The sequence below is a fragment of the Peromyscus leucopus genome, chromosome 4 (genome assembly GCF_004664715.2).
Source record: "Peromyscus leucopus breed LL Stock chromosome 4, UCI_PerLeu_2.1, whole genome shotgun sequence".
Lineage (NCBI taxonomy): Eukaryota > Metazoa > Chordata > Mammalia > Rodentia > Cricetidae > Peromyscus > Peromyscus leucopus.
The window spans coordinates 32,300,319-32,319,616 of record NC_051066.1 but is presented as its reverse complement, the minus strand read 5'-3'; the positions used below and the strand labels follow the sequence as shown (position 1 = coordinate 32,319,616).

At 34.9% G+C, this 19,298-nt stretch overlaps 1 protein-coding gene across 2 annotated transcripts in view; it reads right to left on the bottom strand.

Moving 5' to 3' along the window:
* The window catches only part of Galnt13 (polypeptide N-acetylgalactosaminyltransferase 13), a 581,705-nt gene that overhangs the window by 170,465 nt on the left and 391,942 nt on the right, over positions 1 to 19,298 (bottom strand). For both annotated transcript variants that reach the window (XM_028874800.2, XM_028874871.2), the window contains one exon: positions 16,176 to 16,356. In XM_028874800.2, the coding sequence (XP_028730633.1) occupies positions 16,176 to 16,356 (181 nt within the window). The remainder of the gene's footprint in view (positions 1 to 16,175; positions 16,357 to 19,298) is intronic.

Genomic DNA, 19,298 nt, shown 5'->3' with positions numbered 1-19,298 from the left:
ATGCTGTGGACCAAAGTCAGGTTCTTATAGTTAGCTAATGAGCACGTTACTGATTTAACCATTTGCCCAATCCAAGTAGAATACATTTATGTTACCAGTTGCTGGAACATTTTCCTCAAGTGTTTTGTACTTAATTGTCTTTAACATCTATATTGATATTTTCTCCAGAAAATATTTAATATAAAATGATAAATCTGAATTTCATGCAGTAATTTTGTTTTCCTTCTGTTTTTTTTTTGAAACAGGGTTTCTTTTTGTAGGGTTGGCTGTCCTAGAACTAGCTGTGTAGATCAGGCTGGCCTCGAACTCACAGATATCCATAAGTCTCTGCTTTCTGAATGCTGGGATTAATGGCTTGCACCACCACCACCAGGCATCATGTAATTGTTACTACAAAAGCTGCTAACAGGAAAATATACTTTCAATATTACTGTCCCTAGTAGTATGGCCTAGGATGGACTTGTAAGATGTTAGTTTGCTCAGAGAGATTTTTATGTCAATAGTAAGATAGGATATCATCTGAAAGCAACAAATAAAAGACCTTTAGCCTCTGTAGCCAAGGCCTATGGCAGGGTGGAGTGGCCCCTGAAAACTGATTGAGGAAACATTACTGCATAAGTAGAAAAGATTGGACATGGGAGATGGGTTGTTCTTATAAATAAAACACAAATATTATGCTAATTCATGCATTTGCTATTTTTCTCACACAGCCACCCACTTTACTACTGTTTGGCAAGAGCAATAGAGGAAACAGACATGTATGATCACACTGACACAAATGAGCACTGCTGGCTGACATCCCTTCAGAATATACACACAGAATCCTGACAAATAGCCTGGAAACTCACTGCTTTTCCTTCCTTGCTTATTTCACTAAAATAAACAAAACATGGAGAATAAGAATGGGAAAAATCTGTTAAAGTAAATAGAGCAGAATAGATAGGAAGTGTCCCTCGATGGCCAATCAACCATCAGTATCAGCATTGGCTTTTCAGTTTCCTATTTTCTCTTGGGGTTTTTATTTATGACAGACCATAATTAGTTTGAGAGTATAAATACACAAAGATTTTATGTCTTCTTTAGCAGGAAAAAAATCTAACATTGACAAAGAACACCTGCAAATTTCTAATGGAAATTTCTAGTTACTGACCTATGGCATTCACATAAGCAATAGCTTAGTTTGATAAACAAAATCTTTTAAAAATCTTTCTACTTGATCATATTTCATCTAACATATGTGGTTATTTATTTATTTACTTTGATGGAACACATGACCATTTCTATGTCCACTATGTACAACTATTTGGCAGGCATAAATTCAGATGAAAAGAAAATCTGTTTTAAAAATGTGTTGACTGGGTGCCATAGAAACTAATGGCAGGGACAAGTACACAGATGCTGATACACAATGCACCAACAGAAACAGCATTTTAGTGGGAAGGACTGTGATTTGATAGGGATGAGATTATATAATGTATTCAGAGGAGGAGTACTTTTGATTATGAGAAAGAATTACATGGGCAAATATTTTTACAGTGGGACATAGAATTAGAAAATTGTAACAAAATCTGTAATCAAAGTATGACTATAGTATTATAGCCAATAGTGATAACCAATTATCAGTAAAAAGGATAATTTTGTAAGATTTTCTTTTTAATATCATCAAAATAATATAAGTTAAGCATTGCTGAAAAATATTCTAAATATTAAAAAAAATCAGAAGTCAAATTGCAATAGTCCCTGTTTCTCAAAGAAATCATCTTAGAAAATAAGATATGTGTGAAATAGACCTACACATTAGCACTTTACATAATTTTTGATTAATTAGAATACATACAGAGGATAGGGAACTATTAAGTAGCCATGTTGTAGAGGCTTCATGGGAGGGGAGATGAATGCATGTGCTATATATGGAATGGGGGAACAATGGAGGATTAAGTGGGTGAAGGATGGGAGGCAGATCAGATGAGGAAGTATTGGGTGTCAATACTAACTAGAGAAGCTAGGAAACAAGGAGGACCCTAAGAGGGATGCATGGATTGCACTGGGAAGGGAAAATAGATGAGATCTCCATGAATAAACTGGGGGTGAGGTGGGGGAAATAGAGGGTAGGGGATGGAGGATGAGAACATAAATGGATGGGATGGTTGAGTTGGAACAGGGACAGAGTGGGAGAGCAATGAAAGAGATACTTGATAGAGGGAGACATCATGGGGATAAGAAGAAACCTGGTGCTAGGAAAGTTCCCATGAATTCACAAGGGTGACACCAGCTTAGACTACTAGCAATAGTGGAGAGGGCGCCTAAGGTGGCTTAGCCTGGTAATCAGATTAGTGAATACCCTAACTGTCATCATAGAGCCTTTCTCCAGTAACTGATAGAAGCAGATGCAGAGATCCACAGCCAAGCACCAGGCTGAGCTCCAGGAGTGCAGTTGAAGAGGGGGAAGAGGGATTCTGTGAGCAAGGGGCATCAAGATTATGATGGGGAAACCTACAGCGATAACCAAACCAAACTAGTGGGAGCTCATGAACTCTAGACCAACAGCTGTGGAGCCTCCACAGGACTGGACTAGGCCCTCTGCATAAGCAAGACAGTTGTGCAGCTTGATCTGCTTAAGGGGCCCCCAGGCAGTAGAATCAGGATCTGTCCGTGGTGCATGAGTTGGCTTTTTGGAGCCCACGATGTATGGTAGGACACCTTGCACAGCCTTGATGCAGGAGAAGGGGTATGGACCTGCCTCAACTGAATGTACCAGGCTCTACTGACTCCTCATGGGAGACCTTGCCTTTTGGGAGGAGGAAATGGGGGGTGGGTTCCGAGGGGAGAAGTCTGGTGGGGGAGGATGAAAGAGAGGGGGATCTGTGATTGGCATGTAAAATGAATAAAAAATTCCTTAAAAAAAAGACCTGAGAAAAAGTCATAAGTAAATACATTACTGGAGAAGTTTTCTTGTGGAGGACCATCACATCCCCATATTTTCCCGGAGTACTCTTGAGTAGAAGCAGCAGGAAATATTAGTTAGAAGGATAAAGGGGAGAAAAACAGAAAATACAGGATAGCCTCAGGAGGGCCTGGATCCTAATCCATCAGGCCTGACTGTCTCTGCCAAAGGGTTTTTAAAGGAATGTCAAGAGGTGGAGCAAAGACCTCCCCCCAGCACAGCCAAGTGCAGACCATCTCAAACACCTGCACTCAGGCCGGTGGTCCAATCATCCTCTCTATGTGGACCTGCTGGGTAAAGCCACAAGGAAACCCAAATGGGCTCCAACAATTTTTAAAATGCATATAAACATAAATATAAAGAGTTTAAACGGAGTTCACCATAATAGAGAGGAGTAATGCCCTTCCTGAAAACCACTGGCTATCAAATAATAACCCAGTCCTGCATACAGGTTACCTCTTTATGAGCTGTTGGAGAGTGAATCCTATATGCCTCAAACAAGGCAGACTATTTCCATTGCTCTTGGATACCTTCCAGAAGTTAATAGTTAAACCCTGTTGTTAATGAAGCCAGACGAGATCAGGCGCGTTCAGGGTGGTATGGCCATTTTAGTTATAAGCTTTTATAATTTTAGACAAAAGGGGGGGGGATGTGCTTGATATATTGTGCACACCAATAAACCTATCTGGCGGTCAGAGAGCAGAACAGCCATAATATTAAACACAGAGGTTAGGCAGTTGTAGCACATGCCTTTAATCCTAGCATTCCAGAGACAGAGATCCATCTGGATCTCTGTAAGTTTAAAGCCACACTGGAAACAGCCAGGCATGGTGACTTGTGCCTTTAATCACAGGAAGTGAGCCTTTAACCCCAGGAAGTGATGGCAGAGAGCAGAAAAGTATTTAAGGGGTGAGGATTAGGAACTAGAGCTGGTTCAGCTTTCATGCTTTTGAGAATTTCAGCTGAGATCCATTTGGATAAGGACACAGAGGCTTCCAGTCTGAGAAAATAGGATCAGCTGAGGAACTGGTGAGGTGAGGTGGCTGTGGCTTGTTCTGCTTCTCTGATCTTCCAACATTCACCCTAATACCTGGCCATGGGTTTGTTTTATTAAAAAGACCTTTTAAGATTTGTGCTACAGCTGAGCTTAATGGAAAAGAGAAGGGGAGAAAGGAAGAGAGGGAGGAGAGGGAGAATATATATGGAATACAGAATTATGATTGAGGATAGTAAAGGGAATGAAGAGTGGACATAATCAAAACATAGTATATGCAAGTACAAAACTATCAAACAAGAAAAATGAAATACATTTTCATTATTTTATACACCAATTTTAATTATTTTATATAAAAAAGAGCAAAAAGTAACCCTACTTAACTAAAATGAATCAAAGCATGTTATTAAAAAAATAATATCTGTACTCCAATATTATGTTTAATATGGAAATGATCATCAGTTTAATTAATATTTCCAGTAGAAATTATCATCAAGACAAAATTTCATTTAAAATAGAATCATATTATTAAGAATTTACCACAGTTAAAAATGGCAGCCAATTCAGCCACTTTCAGCAATGTGTTATACAGTGATTTAAATAGCCATTTGTATGAATTATGCATCAGTATTCATTTTTCCCATGCTTTCAAAGTGAAACAAGAGCTTCCATTACCAAAATCTGTTTAAATTTTTGATGTCCTCTTAACCTAGGTTCTTCTATTTTCTGTAATTCACCAGAGTTTTCACATTTAATCTCAAATATAAATAATTCAAATGAGATGTGCTATTTCAACCGAGTTGTCACTGTTTTGTATGGAACTTAAAACCTGTATCCATGGTGGAGGAGACAGCTGTGCTTAGTCATCATCATGACCCTTATCAGTATGATAAACATTCGATTAACTTTAACTTGTTATTCCATGGGCTCATAATATTATCAATAAATTGTGATAGAAGACAGATGTGATGCATAAACACACACACACACACACACACACACAAATGGAAAAAGGTAGAGAGACAGAGAGACATAGGCAGTTATAAATGAAAGAAATTGAAAGATCATGTGTAAAGATGAGGTGATTCACCGAGTAGCTGAACCCACTAATCTTGGCCTATTTTTTCAGGTTATTTTTTTCTTTGCAGGTCATTACTTTAGTGATTTCCATTCATCTTTATGCATCCACATTTTGTCATTAAATGGGTAAAGTTACTAGTTCATCAATTCCCATTCGTTCCCAATGTTTGCTATGGATTAAATTGATTTGTAACATTCACTAGGTTTCAAAAGTGTTTGAAAAATTGAAATTCTCATGGAGATGTTTGAAGATATTTTGAGGTGTCACAAATCTTAAACTTAGATCATTATTATCCCAATGACAACTTGGCTTTTATTTTCTTAAAGTCAGGAATTTAGAATTTAACTGTATAAATTAATAAAGAGAAACATGCAAGTATATTTCCTAAAGGACAGTGATATAATTTTAGCATCAAAATATAAAACCTATTTGTGAACTCTTTTAGGCAGCATTTTAATAAAGGGTATTTTAAGGAGGTATCAAGAAAGTCATTAATTCAGCAGAGCTGTATGCACACCAATTACCTAGAATCCTAAAATACTTAACAACTTTTTCCTGAGAATTAGGTGGAATGAAAGACAACATCTACTCCACATAGAATAGCTGCCGCATTTATCAGCCCATTGTTTCCTTACTGAGAATACTCACCTCAGTGGACAGGATACTGAATGTAAGGACAATCATCATATAACTTACTGCTCAAATCTAGACTCTGTTGTTACTGAAGGTAGGTGTAATTAGTGATTATCCCCAGGAAATAGTTGGAAACTCAGGCTGTTTCTAGCAAACACAGATGTACAGTCAGGGCTTCTCTGTTTCCATGGTTGAAAAGTTCATTAAAATATATCATGTTGAGCAGAAATCTATTGCTCTCCTTTTTGATACTGTGGCTATCAGAGTAAGCATGTTTATAACCATTGATGTATGTTTCTATGAAAACAGGATTTTAGAAACAGAAATTGTGATAAGAGTTCATACTCAACCTCTCACTCATTTCTCATTTGATCTCCTTAAGAGGTAAATACTTTATCTCTGGTTTAATGTTTCCAAATAGGAAGTTGATCTAATTGTAACTGCATCCATTATACTTCTAGAAGGCTATCTGTGTGAAATGTAAAAAATGTTTTCTGATAGTTTATTTTCTGAGTCTGTGCAAATACACAAAGTCTTCTATACAATATATTTTTTAGTAAGACCTTTTGTTTTCTTGGGTGTTATTTCCAAATAAAATCCTTACTTCTTTTACTTTGTTTATATGACACTGATCAAAGGCTAGTTATATATGGTTCCATTTAATCTAGCCATCATTTTCTTTAATTGAAATATTATTCAGGCACTTGAGATTTGTGTTTTCTTGGCGTCAATAAGAATTTTAAATAAGACATATACTTATTAAATCTACTATAATGATAAAATTTTCCATTATTAAGTCATACAAAATCCTTAACCAGTTTTAAAAATTACTAATGATTTATTAGTAGAGATGGTACACCAAGAATGCATAGACTAAATAAAATGTTAAAAAAATAAAAAGTTGGCATGATAGACAACTTGATATTGATAATTCTTTCTCTTCATCTACTGCTCTTCCTTTTCCTCCTTTTAGGCAAGGTCTTACTTTGTAGCTCAAACTGGCCTTGAACTCACTATGTAACCCAGACTGTCATCCTAATTCAGATACTGTTTGTGCCACTAAACATGGCTATAGAGAGGGCAGGCCTGAAAAACACTTTTGATCAATGAGGACAGATATCTTTCCTTTTTAAGGTCACATACATAAATTAGAAAGCTTTAAATGTTTGACTCATTTAATTGACATAATTTAGCTTATGTGCATTGACTGGTACCTATGCCATTGACTGTATTAATAAACAAATCATATCTATTCATGTAGGCTAAGGTAGATCTTTCATATCAAGCAAGTTGCAGCTAAGCAATTAATAACATAATGGCCACTAACTCTTCAGGGCTGATGATTGCATAATTACTCTGCTGCTGATGAAAGTAATCCAATGGGTCTATTTTTTTAATCTGGCCTCTATATTTGCAAAATATATTTTTTCTTCCCTTGGCAAAATTCTGACAAATATTTCTGATGTGTTCTTTTCTTCCCAGTTTGTATCCACTGTTCTGCATTCTTTTCCATGGAAGACTTGCATATCTCATTTAATACAGATATGTAAGAAGATATTTTCCAAATAATCTATGTGAATATATAAATGAAGAATGGCTCCCAGGAAATGTGAATTATTAGGACCTGAGATAATCTGTCACTAAGAATTGATATGTGTAGTAGGAAAGTGAATGTTGCCTGTCATGTTTTTTTGTTTGTTTTCTTTTGCTTTTGAATGTGACTGCAATAACCTCAGCTTAGCATATCAGGGGAAGTGTAGTCAACTGTGTTCTATTATTTAATCCAGAGAAGAGAAAATATTCCAGGTCTTTTAAAGTCAACTTTAACTTCTGTTTTCACTTTCTTAAGAGTTCATGTAACTAGGTCATTTCAGATTGGAACTCATATTTTATTTTAAATAGCAAAAAATGAATATAACATAAGAAGGCAAGCAGATGTGACTTGCCAGGATAACTAATATTGAGGACGTAGCCTGGGAGCTTAGAAAAAAGAAGTCTGTACTCTAACTCGCCTGGATACCAATGGCTTCATGACTGCTGCCTCATGTCAGAGTGATTCACTCAATTCTGTTAAGAATTAGAACTGAAAATTTAAAGCAATTAATTATATAACTCATAAGCTGTTCAATTTTAGTTATGACAGAATTAAATAATAAAATGAGGACACTGAAAAAACTGACAAGATGAAAGTAGTTATGATAAAGCTTCTCTGCATGCACTGAAGTCATATTTGATTCATATTTAATCTTCTTACATCAAATAAAACTTTCAGCCATCTCCTGACCAAAAAGAAAAAAAGGACAAAGAAAAAATCATGCATCTTATAAAGTGCTTTGGATCATCTGCACAAACTTGAAAATTACTAATTCTACCTTGACTAGTTCAGCAAGTCTTGGAGACATGAAAATTAACTATAACCTCCTCAAAGCCAATTGAGGTAAAACCCATTGATTAGGAATTTTAAATGACTTCATTCATTGTATACATACAATTATAAGGGTTAGAGTAATATATGTGTTAAGGGTAAAACCCACTTAAATATGTAAGTAATTTTGTTGTCTGAACTCTAGAAGGTAGTTACTATTTTGCAAATCAATTAACACTACAACTTAAGTGATATTCACTTTAGAAATACTTGGAAACTACTTAGATTTGATAATAATAAGATTACTCTGTGAGGCTAATTATCTGAAGTGATTGTTGTATTACTTATCTTCAAAGACAACTCTATGATTTCTAGCAAATATCATTTTCACTATTTGCTGATTACTGTTATAGACCATGAGTGAATTCAAGATGTTTAGAATTAATATAATGGTAAGTGATATAATAATTTTAATATATTTGAAAGTATAACTACTACAGATGATACTTTTATGAATGAAGTCATAAACATGTTCATATGGAGAACTGTGGTGTTCCGAATAGGTATGGTCTCCATAGACTCATGTGTTTAAATGCTTGACCCGTATGCAGTAGCACTTTTGAAGGTGTGGCATTGTTGGAGGAACTCTGGTCTTTTTGGAGAAAGCATGTCATTGTGAAAGTGGGCAATGGGTCTCATATATGCTCAAGTTGCTCCCAGTGTGACACACAGACTCTTTCTGCTGCCTACAATCAAGATGTAGAACTCTCAGGTCTTTTCCCAGCACCATGTCTGCCTGCATGCCACTTGCCATAATAATAATGGACTAAACCTCTGAAACTGAAAGCCTGCCCCAAATAAATGTTTTCCCTTATAAGAGTTACCTTGGCCATGATGTCTCTTAACTAACTAAGACAAGAGCTATCTGATCCTGGTTTTCTGTTATGTTTATTTTATATGAAAGATCACTGTCTTGCTAAAAAAACAAACAAACAAAAAAAACAAAGGGGAGTGTGATCTTTATGAAATTAATAAAGAATATTTTTAGGTATCTAAAATATGTAAGAATTGGGCCATACTATGAAAAATATAAATATAATGACCAAAGAAACAGTAACTTCTAAAATAGAAATATTTTACTTCAACACAAAAATTATTCTAAAACACTGTTTTTCTAACAGCTGCAATGTATGTAAGTATTTAAGAGAAAATATTTCATAACATATAAGATTATTGACAAAATATATAAAGATCTATGAATTCATGAAATGACAAAATATCCAAAAGTAAGTAAATCAAGAATATTAGTTTTAAGCCGGGCGGTGGTGGCGCACGCCTTTAATTCCAGCACTCGGGAGGCAGAGCCAGGTGGATCTCTGTGAGTTCGAGGCCAGCCTGGTCTACAGAGCGAGATCCAGGAAAGGCGCAAAGCTACACAGAGAAACCCTGTCTCGAAAAACCAAAAAAAAAAAAAAAAAAAGAATATTAGTTTTAAAAATTGTAAAAGCTGTCTTCACAGAAGAAATTCAAATGTCAACAATAAAAATTACTGAAGAAGTTGCCGACTCCTTGAGGACAAAGCAAGAGAAATAATGAGACAGCTATGAAGAAAGGCATATATGCAAAATCCAAGGAAGGGAAATTTGGAGGTTGATTTAATAATGAAAGAGCACAAGAGATGGTTACATGAAAAAATATCACTAAATGCAGAATAGTGGGTAAAACGTTAATAAGAGTCAGAGGATCAATGAGTTTGTTGTGCGATTGTATTTCCTAGTCAGAAAATCCTTTTCTATGTCAATGAGTTTAAGTGTGTTTCCTACTTTCTCTTCTATCAAGTTCAGGGTATCAAAAAACTCATAAGGAAAACTAGGTAGCATTGTAGATACTTCCTAATATGTATAGATTTCTGTCTTTGGGACACAGCAGGGCAGTTTCACCTAGGAATTAACAGTGGTTGTACCAGAATGCACAAGACCCATGCAAGCTCAAGCCAGACCAAATCTCAACAGAGAGAGGGGAGTTGCCTATCAAGTCCGATATCTATCTAAAGAGCTACTGGTAATGACTGGCTGGTATGGGAGGGGAAGTTGGTTTTCTTTAAGAGTGTAAGCCCTTGTAAGTTAACCAGGACTCCCTGAAAAGTCACATATTTATGAATGTATGGGCAGCACAAACTTAACTCAATCTGTGAAAAAACAAAAAGAGGACACAAAGATGAGTGAGTAGGGAAAAGGGATTGGTCTTGGAGGAGTTGGGGGAGCAGGTGAATATGATTATAACACAATGCATAAAATTATCAAAGAACTAATAAAAAATATTTTTAAAAATTCAAATATGAATAAATGTCAACAAAAGAACTGAAGATTAAAACCAACCTACTGCCACATATAACATAATAATGCAACACTTTTGATGGAAGCATTCATCAACACAGAATGCAGCTGTCATACACACTTCAAAATTTAGCTTCTTAAGGTACCATAAGGATTAGTAAATATGTGCTATCAAATAAGAATACAATAAAAATGATTTATCATTTCCTCATCATCGTGTCAGATACAATGAGTGGTGGATCAGGATTACTTTGTGGAAAAGTATTTATAAAATAATAAAAGACAAAATTCACCCATTACTTTCCTTTTAGAAATGCTATGGTCTTTACTTAGAAAGTTACGTTAAACCAACCAATAAAGACTATTCTTCCGGGCAGTGGTGGCGTATGCCTTTAATCCCAGCACTCAGGAAGCAGAGCCAGGCAGATCCCTATGAGTTCGAGGCCAGCCTGGGCTACAGAGTGAGTTCCAGGAAAGGCGCAAAGCTACACAGAGAAACCCTCTCTTGAAAACACCAAAAAAAATATTCTAAGACTTCTAAAATTTTTCATACTGTACATTTTGCTGAAAATGTCAAACCTGTGGTTATAAAAACACATTTTCATGACTTCCCAGAGAAAATGGTTTGCATACACAAATGCCTATCACATACTGTATCTCAACAAAAAAAATCACCATGCTGAAATTATTTGTATTTTCTATATGCAGACCCAACAGATAGGAATGAATATAGGTCTGAAAGTTCAGCAGTGGCCTGATGATAAATGCTCAAATAGGCTGCCTTTTATAAGCTGGTAAGCTGATGTTTCTTTTCCTTTTATTTATTTATTTATTTATTTTTTGTTTCTCTTTTCTTGTATGCCTATGTTTGTGTGTTAATTTTCAGAGGGAGTTCCAGGATTTTTTTCTAAATACAGAGCTTGTTTTACCTGGAATACAAATGAGATCACTGCAGCGTTGCTGAAGAAGATATGTTGTTTCCTGAACATAAAAACCTTTGGAGGTATGTTTCTAGGCTCTTCCTATTTAATTTCCCCTTTGTTCCTGTTCAAAGCAAGATCACAAACTGTCAACTGAGAAAAGGAGAACCCTGGGGTAATATTCAGGTAGCTGCCTCTAGCCTGCTGGCATCCAGCTAGAAATTCACCTCCCCAAAGAAAGAAAATCAATATTAATAGAACAGCAACTGTTTCAAATACGTGGTTTTATGAGTACACTCAATTTTCAAGTTCCTAAAATCTCTGCTCGTGACCAAACAGGACGAAAAAGAACACCCACATTTACAAGGCGGGTTCTGTGAAGAGTGATTTCTACTTATATCACTTCATTTAAAAGGATTTGCTGGGGCAATCAGATTGGCTCTATCTGAAACAGCCCAATTACTAGTAAAAACTGCCTCAGGACTTAAGGGCCTCTGGGCTTTAAAATCCGTGATGCTAGACAGAGTATTGGCATCCTTAAGAAGACAGCCAGAAAGCACACTAAACAAGTACCAGAAATCTATTCTTAACAGCACTACCAAGTGACATTGCTCCTCATTTACACTCTAGGTACAGATAGAATTAGAAACACACCCATGCTTTCAAAGTAGCCAAATGGCAGATGGGCAAGAGCCAATTGAATAGGGACATAAAATAAACAGCAACGTAATCAGACAAAAGTAGTTTGAATGTGTAACTCTACACAGATTCCTGTCAAACATGAAACAAATCAGGACTTGGAAAATATAGACATCGACAGGTGCAAAACAACCTTTATTGTGCATATTAAAGAAATTTGTACTATGCTGTTTTATGTCTTTACAATCATTTAGTCCTAGGAGGAGGACTGCATTACAGTATACTTCTATAATTATGTAAAAGCTATAAAGACTGGTCATGCATAAACCAGTGGGACTTTCTTTCCAGGCATATGAACAGTGCCATCACCTTTTATTTAACCTATGGGTGCTTAACCTGGTTCTGGATAAGAAAGGACCTGGTTCTGGATAATAAAGGAGGGAAAGAGCTTGGGATGTGATTCTTTGATATAAGCCACACATCTCTAAGTAATTCAACAGAAAGCAAAACAAGGTGGCTCCCCTCTAAATGCATGCTTTACTTGTTAATTCTTCAAACTACCCAACAAATATTTTTAAGCTCTACAAAGTAAGAGAAAAATTTTTTAGATACTAGGAATATTAATTCCAGAAAGACTTTAGACAGAGATAAGTAATGAAAGCTAACACGACACTGTAAGTGCTAATGGTCATCTTCACTACTGTGACAAAATACCCTGATCAGAAAATACCTTAGGCTAGAACGTTGGCTTATACTTCAGTGTCATAGTTCATCACAGCAGAGAAGTCACAGTGGTAGGAGCTCAAAGAAGCTAGTCACCCCATATTCATTTTCAAGAGCAGAGAGAAATAAATGCATGCAGGCCTGCTTGCTTGCTTTCTCCTCTCTTATACAAGACCCATTGCCTTGGGGATGGTGCTTCCCACAGTGGGCTGTGTCTTCGCTCATCAACCAATGTATAAAAATCTGTGAGTTCATTACAGTGAATGAAATGATTTTAGTCGTGCATATAAAAGCCTGTATTTCCCTTTTACAAATTCACTTACTGAAAAAAAAGACACACAGTCAGAAACTCATCACTCAGAAAATAATAAACACTTTTGTTATTTTGACTTTTGCACTGCAGAATCCACCAGGATTTATAGCAAATTAAATAATGATTAAAATCTTTATTATAAAAATGACATATTCCTTGCTTCCTGAACATTTTTTCCCTATCTGATTCAGGGTGACCTATAACATGACAAAGCTATGTTTTGTTTATAGTCATCTAGATAGAGCTTCTCATTTTACTTAAATTCTGCCTTCCTTGTTGAATTTCTGTCAACTCACAATTTTTTGGAAGTTGCTTGCATGTACTTCCTGTTTTTATTTTTGTTAGCCAATATTATTTCCTTCTTGGGTCTCTGAGGGAGTTGAAGATTAGTTAGTTATAGTTGAAGATTAATTAGGATAGAAAATGAATTAGATACAATAGGATAGATAATGGAATTATTTTCTCTGAATTTGTCAAATACAAATGAACTAGACATTGTTTAGGTATTTATTACTTGTATATATTGTATATAGTTATTGTACTCTTGTATATAGTTTTTCTTATGTTAGTTATAAGCTTTTTCCTTTTTGCTTTTTATTAAAATAGAAAAAGGGAAATATGGTGATATTTTATTTGTATTAAAATGTTATTTGTATGTTAATAAATAAAGTTATCATTTCATATCTTTAATTTTTCCCTTTGTAGGCAGATTGCTCCATTTCCTTAATGTAGAGTGTCAACCTATCAATGGCCCTTATGAAAATCTTAAGTAATTTAAATCCATTCCTGGCATCTCTGTTTTTCCACTTGCAAAGGTACAAGCCTGTGTAGTAGAAACAAGAACATTCCAAGTGCTCATGAATGAGATGGAAAACAGGTACTTCCTGGAGATATAAACAGATCTGCTCTGGCTTCCAAAGTCCCTAGTTCATACAGAGACTGCAACAGCTGAGCTCTGAAACTGATCATTTTTGTGCAGTTTGAAAAATAGTTGTCATTCATCTATTTTTTAAGTCAATTAAAAATTATACAAAATGTCTAATACTGAGGCTTTAAGATCAATGCCCTGCAAAGAAGGCATTTTTGATGCTAAGCAATTTGATATGGCAGAAATTTAAATGCCTTAAAAATGAACTTAAAACTTGTCTCCCAAGTGTCTTCTCCTGCAGTGGGACAGGGACAAACTTTGTCCAAAGTTTCTCTATCTATAGGAGTTCAAAGTTTACCACATGCCAAAACAGTAAGGACAATCTCTGCTTCCTCCCTAAACTTTCATTAACTAAACTCAAACCACAAGAGTAGCATTCACGATGGTAACAGTAACAAGCTCGTAGTTTTGTCATAAGGCATAGGTCATCACTTTCCATCCATAGAGATTAACAACATCGTGTGTGTGTGCGTGCACACCAAACGGACATTTAAGTATGCTGTATGTTGTTCCAGCTCATTGAACTTCTTGAAAAATCATTTACTGTCCTCAGTCCCCAATGCCACACTCTCCTATAGAAAAGGATATGAAGGTTTTCAAATCATATGATCTTACTGCAGGCTCACAATCCTGTAATTATCCCCTGTGACTTTCACCCCTTTGCATATTAATTAATTTGTATGCCTTTTCTTCTTGTCAGTTCATTTCGGTCAACCTTCAGAGACTGGAAAGGAAAGGTTCCTTAGCTCACCTGAACATTACTTTCCACCCACTATTTCCATTGAGGATTAACCCATGGCATGTGTTTCCAGTGATCCCCAATCACTCACATTATTAATGCAACCTTCATGTAACTCCCCATATAAAACATTTCTTTCTTTCATTAGTTCTTTATTTATATTGTAACTTAAATGTCTCTATAAGTAATGATTTTCATTCAAGAAATACCAACAAAATAATATGGAAAGGTTATATAAATGTCACTGCTTTCCTGCAGATTTTACATGTTCTGTTGAACTCTGTGAACATCTGGACAGAATTTCTACTATAAAAGAAAGTACTTCTAGTCACAAAAAAGTGTTCCTTGAAATAGCATTTTGACTTGACACAGAAGGGCCTTGAAAAAAAGTGTGAAAAGGTCCTTCTAATCACATGTTCACATACACAATGCCTCCATTTTTCTTTCTGATATAGAATTCTAGACCATAAGAAGGTCCATACTGACTTTTCTAGTCTTCATACTTGTTTATTATAAATTTAGTTACTAGCATTATATATAGCTTTAGAAATCAGTGCATGCCATTTAGAATGCAAACTGCCCTTTTAAGCTATGTAACAGATTATATTGCAGAAAAGAGTATGAAAATGCGAATTCCTTTTGTTCTTAAGGGTTACATAAGAAGGTCACTGAGTACCTTGAAAAAATATCAAGAAAAGAACACACAATTTGTTTTGTTAATATAGCCAAAATACTTTAAATTTTATTTTGATATTCAGGTCTATATTTTGACACCTTGAAGGGAATCATATTTAACTCGCAGCATTAATTAATTAACTATAAGGCTGGTTAGTCGTGCATTGCTGATCCTTATAGTGCAATTTTCTGTTATTTCATCTGCATTTTAGTGCATCAATATTTGTTCTTTCTCTAGAAATAAGTAATATGACTGTTGGAAAAAATCATAGAAAATTAAAATGAAACAAATAAAAAAAATCCCACAATGTCCTACCATTTCTGGAATTGAATTATTACACAATCCCTTATTACTAAAAATATTCTTTCACATAAGTAATATTTAAATGTTGAGAAATCTTATAAAAATTATAAAAAAAATATGATAATAATCATTCTTACCACCCAGCTGTAGTCTCCATTTACTTTTAGTTTTATACAACTATGTCTGTGTAACTAAAATAGGAAGCCATTTATTCAGTACTGTTTTATTACTTCTTTATTTAAATTTATTGACTGTTTACTAAATCATCCTATTTAAATACAAGTTAAAAGTTTCCTGGTATGTATTACAATAAATGTGAATATCTGTAGGAATTTCATTATTTGGGTAGAGAGTAAAAAAAGATGGAAGAGATTTTTAAAATGTCTGTTAAGATTTTTTTCTCATTTTAAGTGAATATCACTTAGCACAAAACTTTTTCGTACACGATTGTCCATGATATTTTAGTAATTAATAACATTTTATCTTAGCTCTTAGGATAATAAGAACAATGAAACAGACATTCAGCATGTTTAAATTTTTACTTTCTCTTTTAGAGGAAGGAAAATGTCAGCATTGCATACCTGGGGATATGATGTAGAAGAAATCTTTAAATTCGTCCATCCAAACTTCAGCCAGTCTTCTGTTGTTCTTATTAATAACATGGCCAGTGCCACCAGGGAATGTATATGGAGTTGCCTTTCGAAAAACATGACCAACATGAGAGCAAGTCACAATCTCCAAAGAGCCTCCACATTGCCAGATCTAGGGAAAAGAACAATCCCATGTAAGAGCTAATGGGAATTACACAAAGAGAATACATAGGATGACAAAAGCTTAGGCCATACATTACAGATGTTATACATTTCAACAAAATATTATATAGACACAGATTTTTGAGCTAGGATAATTACATTTTACAAAGATCATCTCTTTGAACATTTGTAGTACTGGGATCTTGGCACTAATATGTACCTCTTTTTATGTTATTATAGTAGGTAACCCAATTTATAGTGTCCAGTAGTTACCCAGTTATTATTTAGTAGATAATTTAGTATCAAGATTCTGATATGAGTGAATCTCATTGTGAATTGATATAGATATCAATGCACTGTCAACTAAATTTGATTTGAAGAAAAATCTATCAATTATACTCCTTCCATTTGGGATTGTAAATGCTTACCCAGTCCCAGTCATCAAATTTTTTCCTAAATCTTTTACAGTTGAATGTCATTACTCTTACTAACATTCTGGGTTTCTTTTACTTCTGCTAACCATGTATGTATCCTTCAAAATCAGTTTTATCTAGGACATTCTTTGGAGAGACTGAGTGTTGGTTTACTTTTGCACCATAAACATTATTTTAGTGAAGAACTAAGAGTGTTACATTGTGAATTCTTGTCCATTCAAGAAAAATAATTTTAAAGAAAGATTCTTTGAAACCAGGAACTCTTTGGAATTCTTGATATTCTCAGATCTACTTTGTAGTTGGAGGCAGGTATTATATAAAGTTTTCACAAGTATTTATTTCAATAAAATTTTATTATATAGCTAAAGACTTTACTAGTATGTTAAGCCTCAGTAATGGTGTACAGAGTGGCCCCCATGCCAATCAGTTCTACATGTGTGTATTCAATAAATTAAGGATTAAAAACATTGGGAAATGCTATTTTTATTAAATATACACAGGCTTTTTTGTTGTCAAAGATAACTAATGGGCCAGTACCATAGCTCATAGAGTAAAAGTACTTTCTCTGCAGCCTGACAACATGAATTCAATCCTTGGAACCTGAAAGGTGGAAAGAGAGAACTGATTCTAGTAAGTGGTCTTCTGAGATCCATAAGTACGTGTATCATAAATGTATTCTCACACACAAAATAATGTAGCAAAAGAACAGAAATACAAAATAAGAACTATTGCATAGCCACATTTGCATTGTACTAAAAACATACAATCTTCAGATGTTTTGAAGTACACAGAAATGTATGAAAAGAACATATGCAAGTATATCGACTTTCATATAATGGACTTGAACAGCCACAGATCTTGGTTCACTATGACAGGACTTGGAAGTAATTGCCCCTATCCCCATACATATTGAAGATGGGCTGTGTGAGCAGGATTATTCTAGTGGAAAAGATGAGAAATCCAACATTTAAGTAGAAAGCAGAATAGTGGGCCTCTTTACCCCTCTCAAAAAGCAAGCAGATTTTCCTAAAATATTTATAGGTTCATAACTCCTCTACCCATTGAACATGACCTACACCTCATCTTTTAATTGCAGAAATGTTTACATTCTTCTTTCATTAAAGTGAAGATAGTTGATCTTTCTCCCCACAATGGTAAATCAAGGTTTGCAGATCAATCTACGCACATCTCTTATAAATGTGTCTGACTTAATCATCGTCTGTTGTTCTCTTGATATCATGACTTCACCCTATAAATTGCATGCCATGACTTCAGAGTGGGCATCTTAAATACCCAAGTCAATGAAAAAAATCTCTAAAACATGAATAAATCATAAATTGATTAATATTCACATCCAGTATACTTCATTTACACCTATGTAAAATAGCATACACTATTTTATAGACACATCACATCTTTTTTTTTTCATCTGTTTTTCTACTCATTGTGAAATGATGCTCATTTCTGTTCCTTCTTAAAATGAGCATGATAGAAGCCACAAATGTTTATTTAGATGAGTTATGTAGGAAACTCCATTTTGGAATCTCCCTTCCAATGTGCTACTTCCCAGTTCTCCCTTCTCTTAAATTACCATGTAAAGGTTGGTCTCCATTTCTCTTCATAGCCTCAAAGTCCGTCTCATTTGTTGTATCAACAGAGAACTTATCTAAATGCTGACAAGTTCATCTCTTATATCCCAACCTAGACTTTTCCAACGGGACATGGATTAGTATAGCAAAACATTTACTGAACACTTTTAGTTTTGTTTGCCTCAGAGATAACCAAATATGCCAGTCCATAGCTGAAGTTTTGAATCCACCCTCCTCTACCAGTATGATCTTATTTTGTCACAGGAATTTACAAACTGTTATTAAATGGTTCCACCAATCTCCCAGATGGCTGGTCAATTAAATAAGAAATAAAGTAAAAATTACAGTCATTGTCATAACTGATTTCTCTTTATTTTTAAAACACATTCAACCCATTAACCAAACTTGATAGTATTGTCTGTAAAATAATTTACAGAATATTCATTTGCTCATGATGCTACTACTAAATACCAGATCCTGGCTAGATGGTGACTTCAACAACAGAAAAGCAGTTTTAATGTCTGAGATGTTGGGACATCTACCAACATGCTGCTAGAATGCTAACCTTCTCTTTAATGCTACACATTAAAGGAAAAAAAAAGAAAATATAAACAAAATTCTTTCACAGTTCCTCTAAGATGATACATAATTATTTCCCTCTATAAAAAACCTGCTATTTTCTAGAATCACATTATACATTTTATTACACATCAAAGCCTCCTCACATGCTTACTCTATACCTGTGTAATTCTGTCATGCCTCTTTTCCATTAGATGAGATGCCTCTTCCTTGTTCTTACCCTAGCCAAAGCATCATCCCACAGGATACATTTCTACATGCTGGAGAGATTCCCCAGTCATGCCTGTAGTGTGTTCCCTAACTCATGAATTTAAGTCCCAGAAACCATGTGGATGATGTGCCTGCATGGG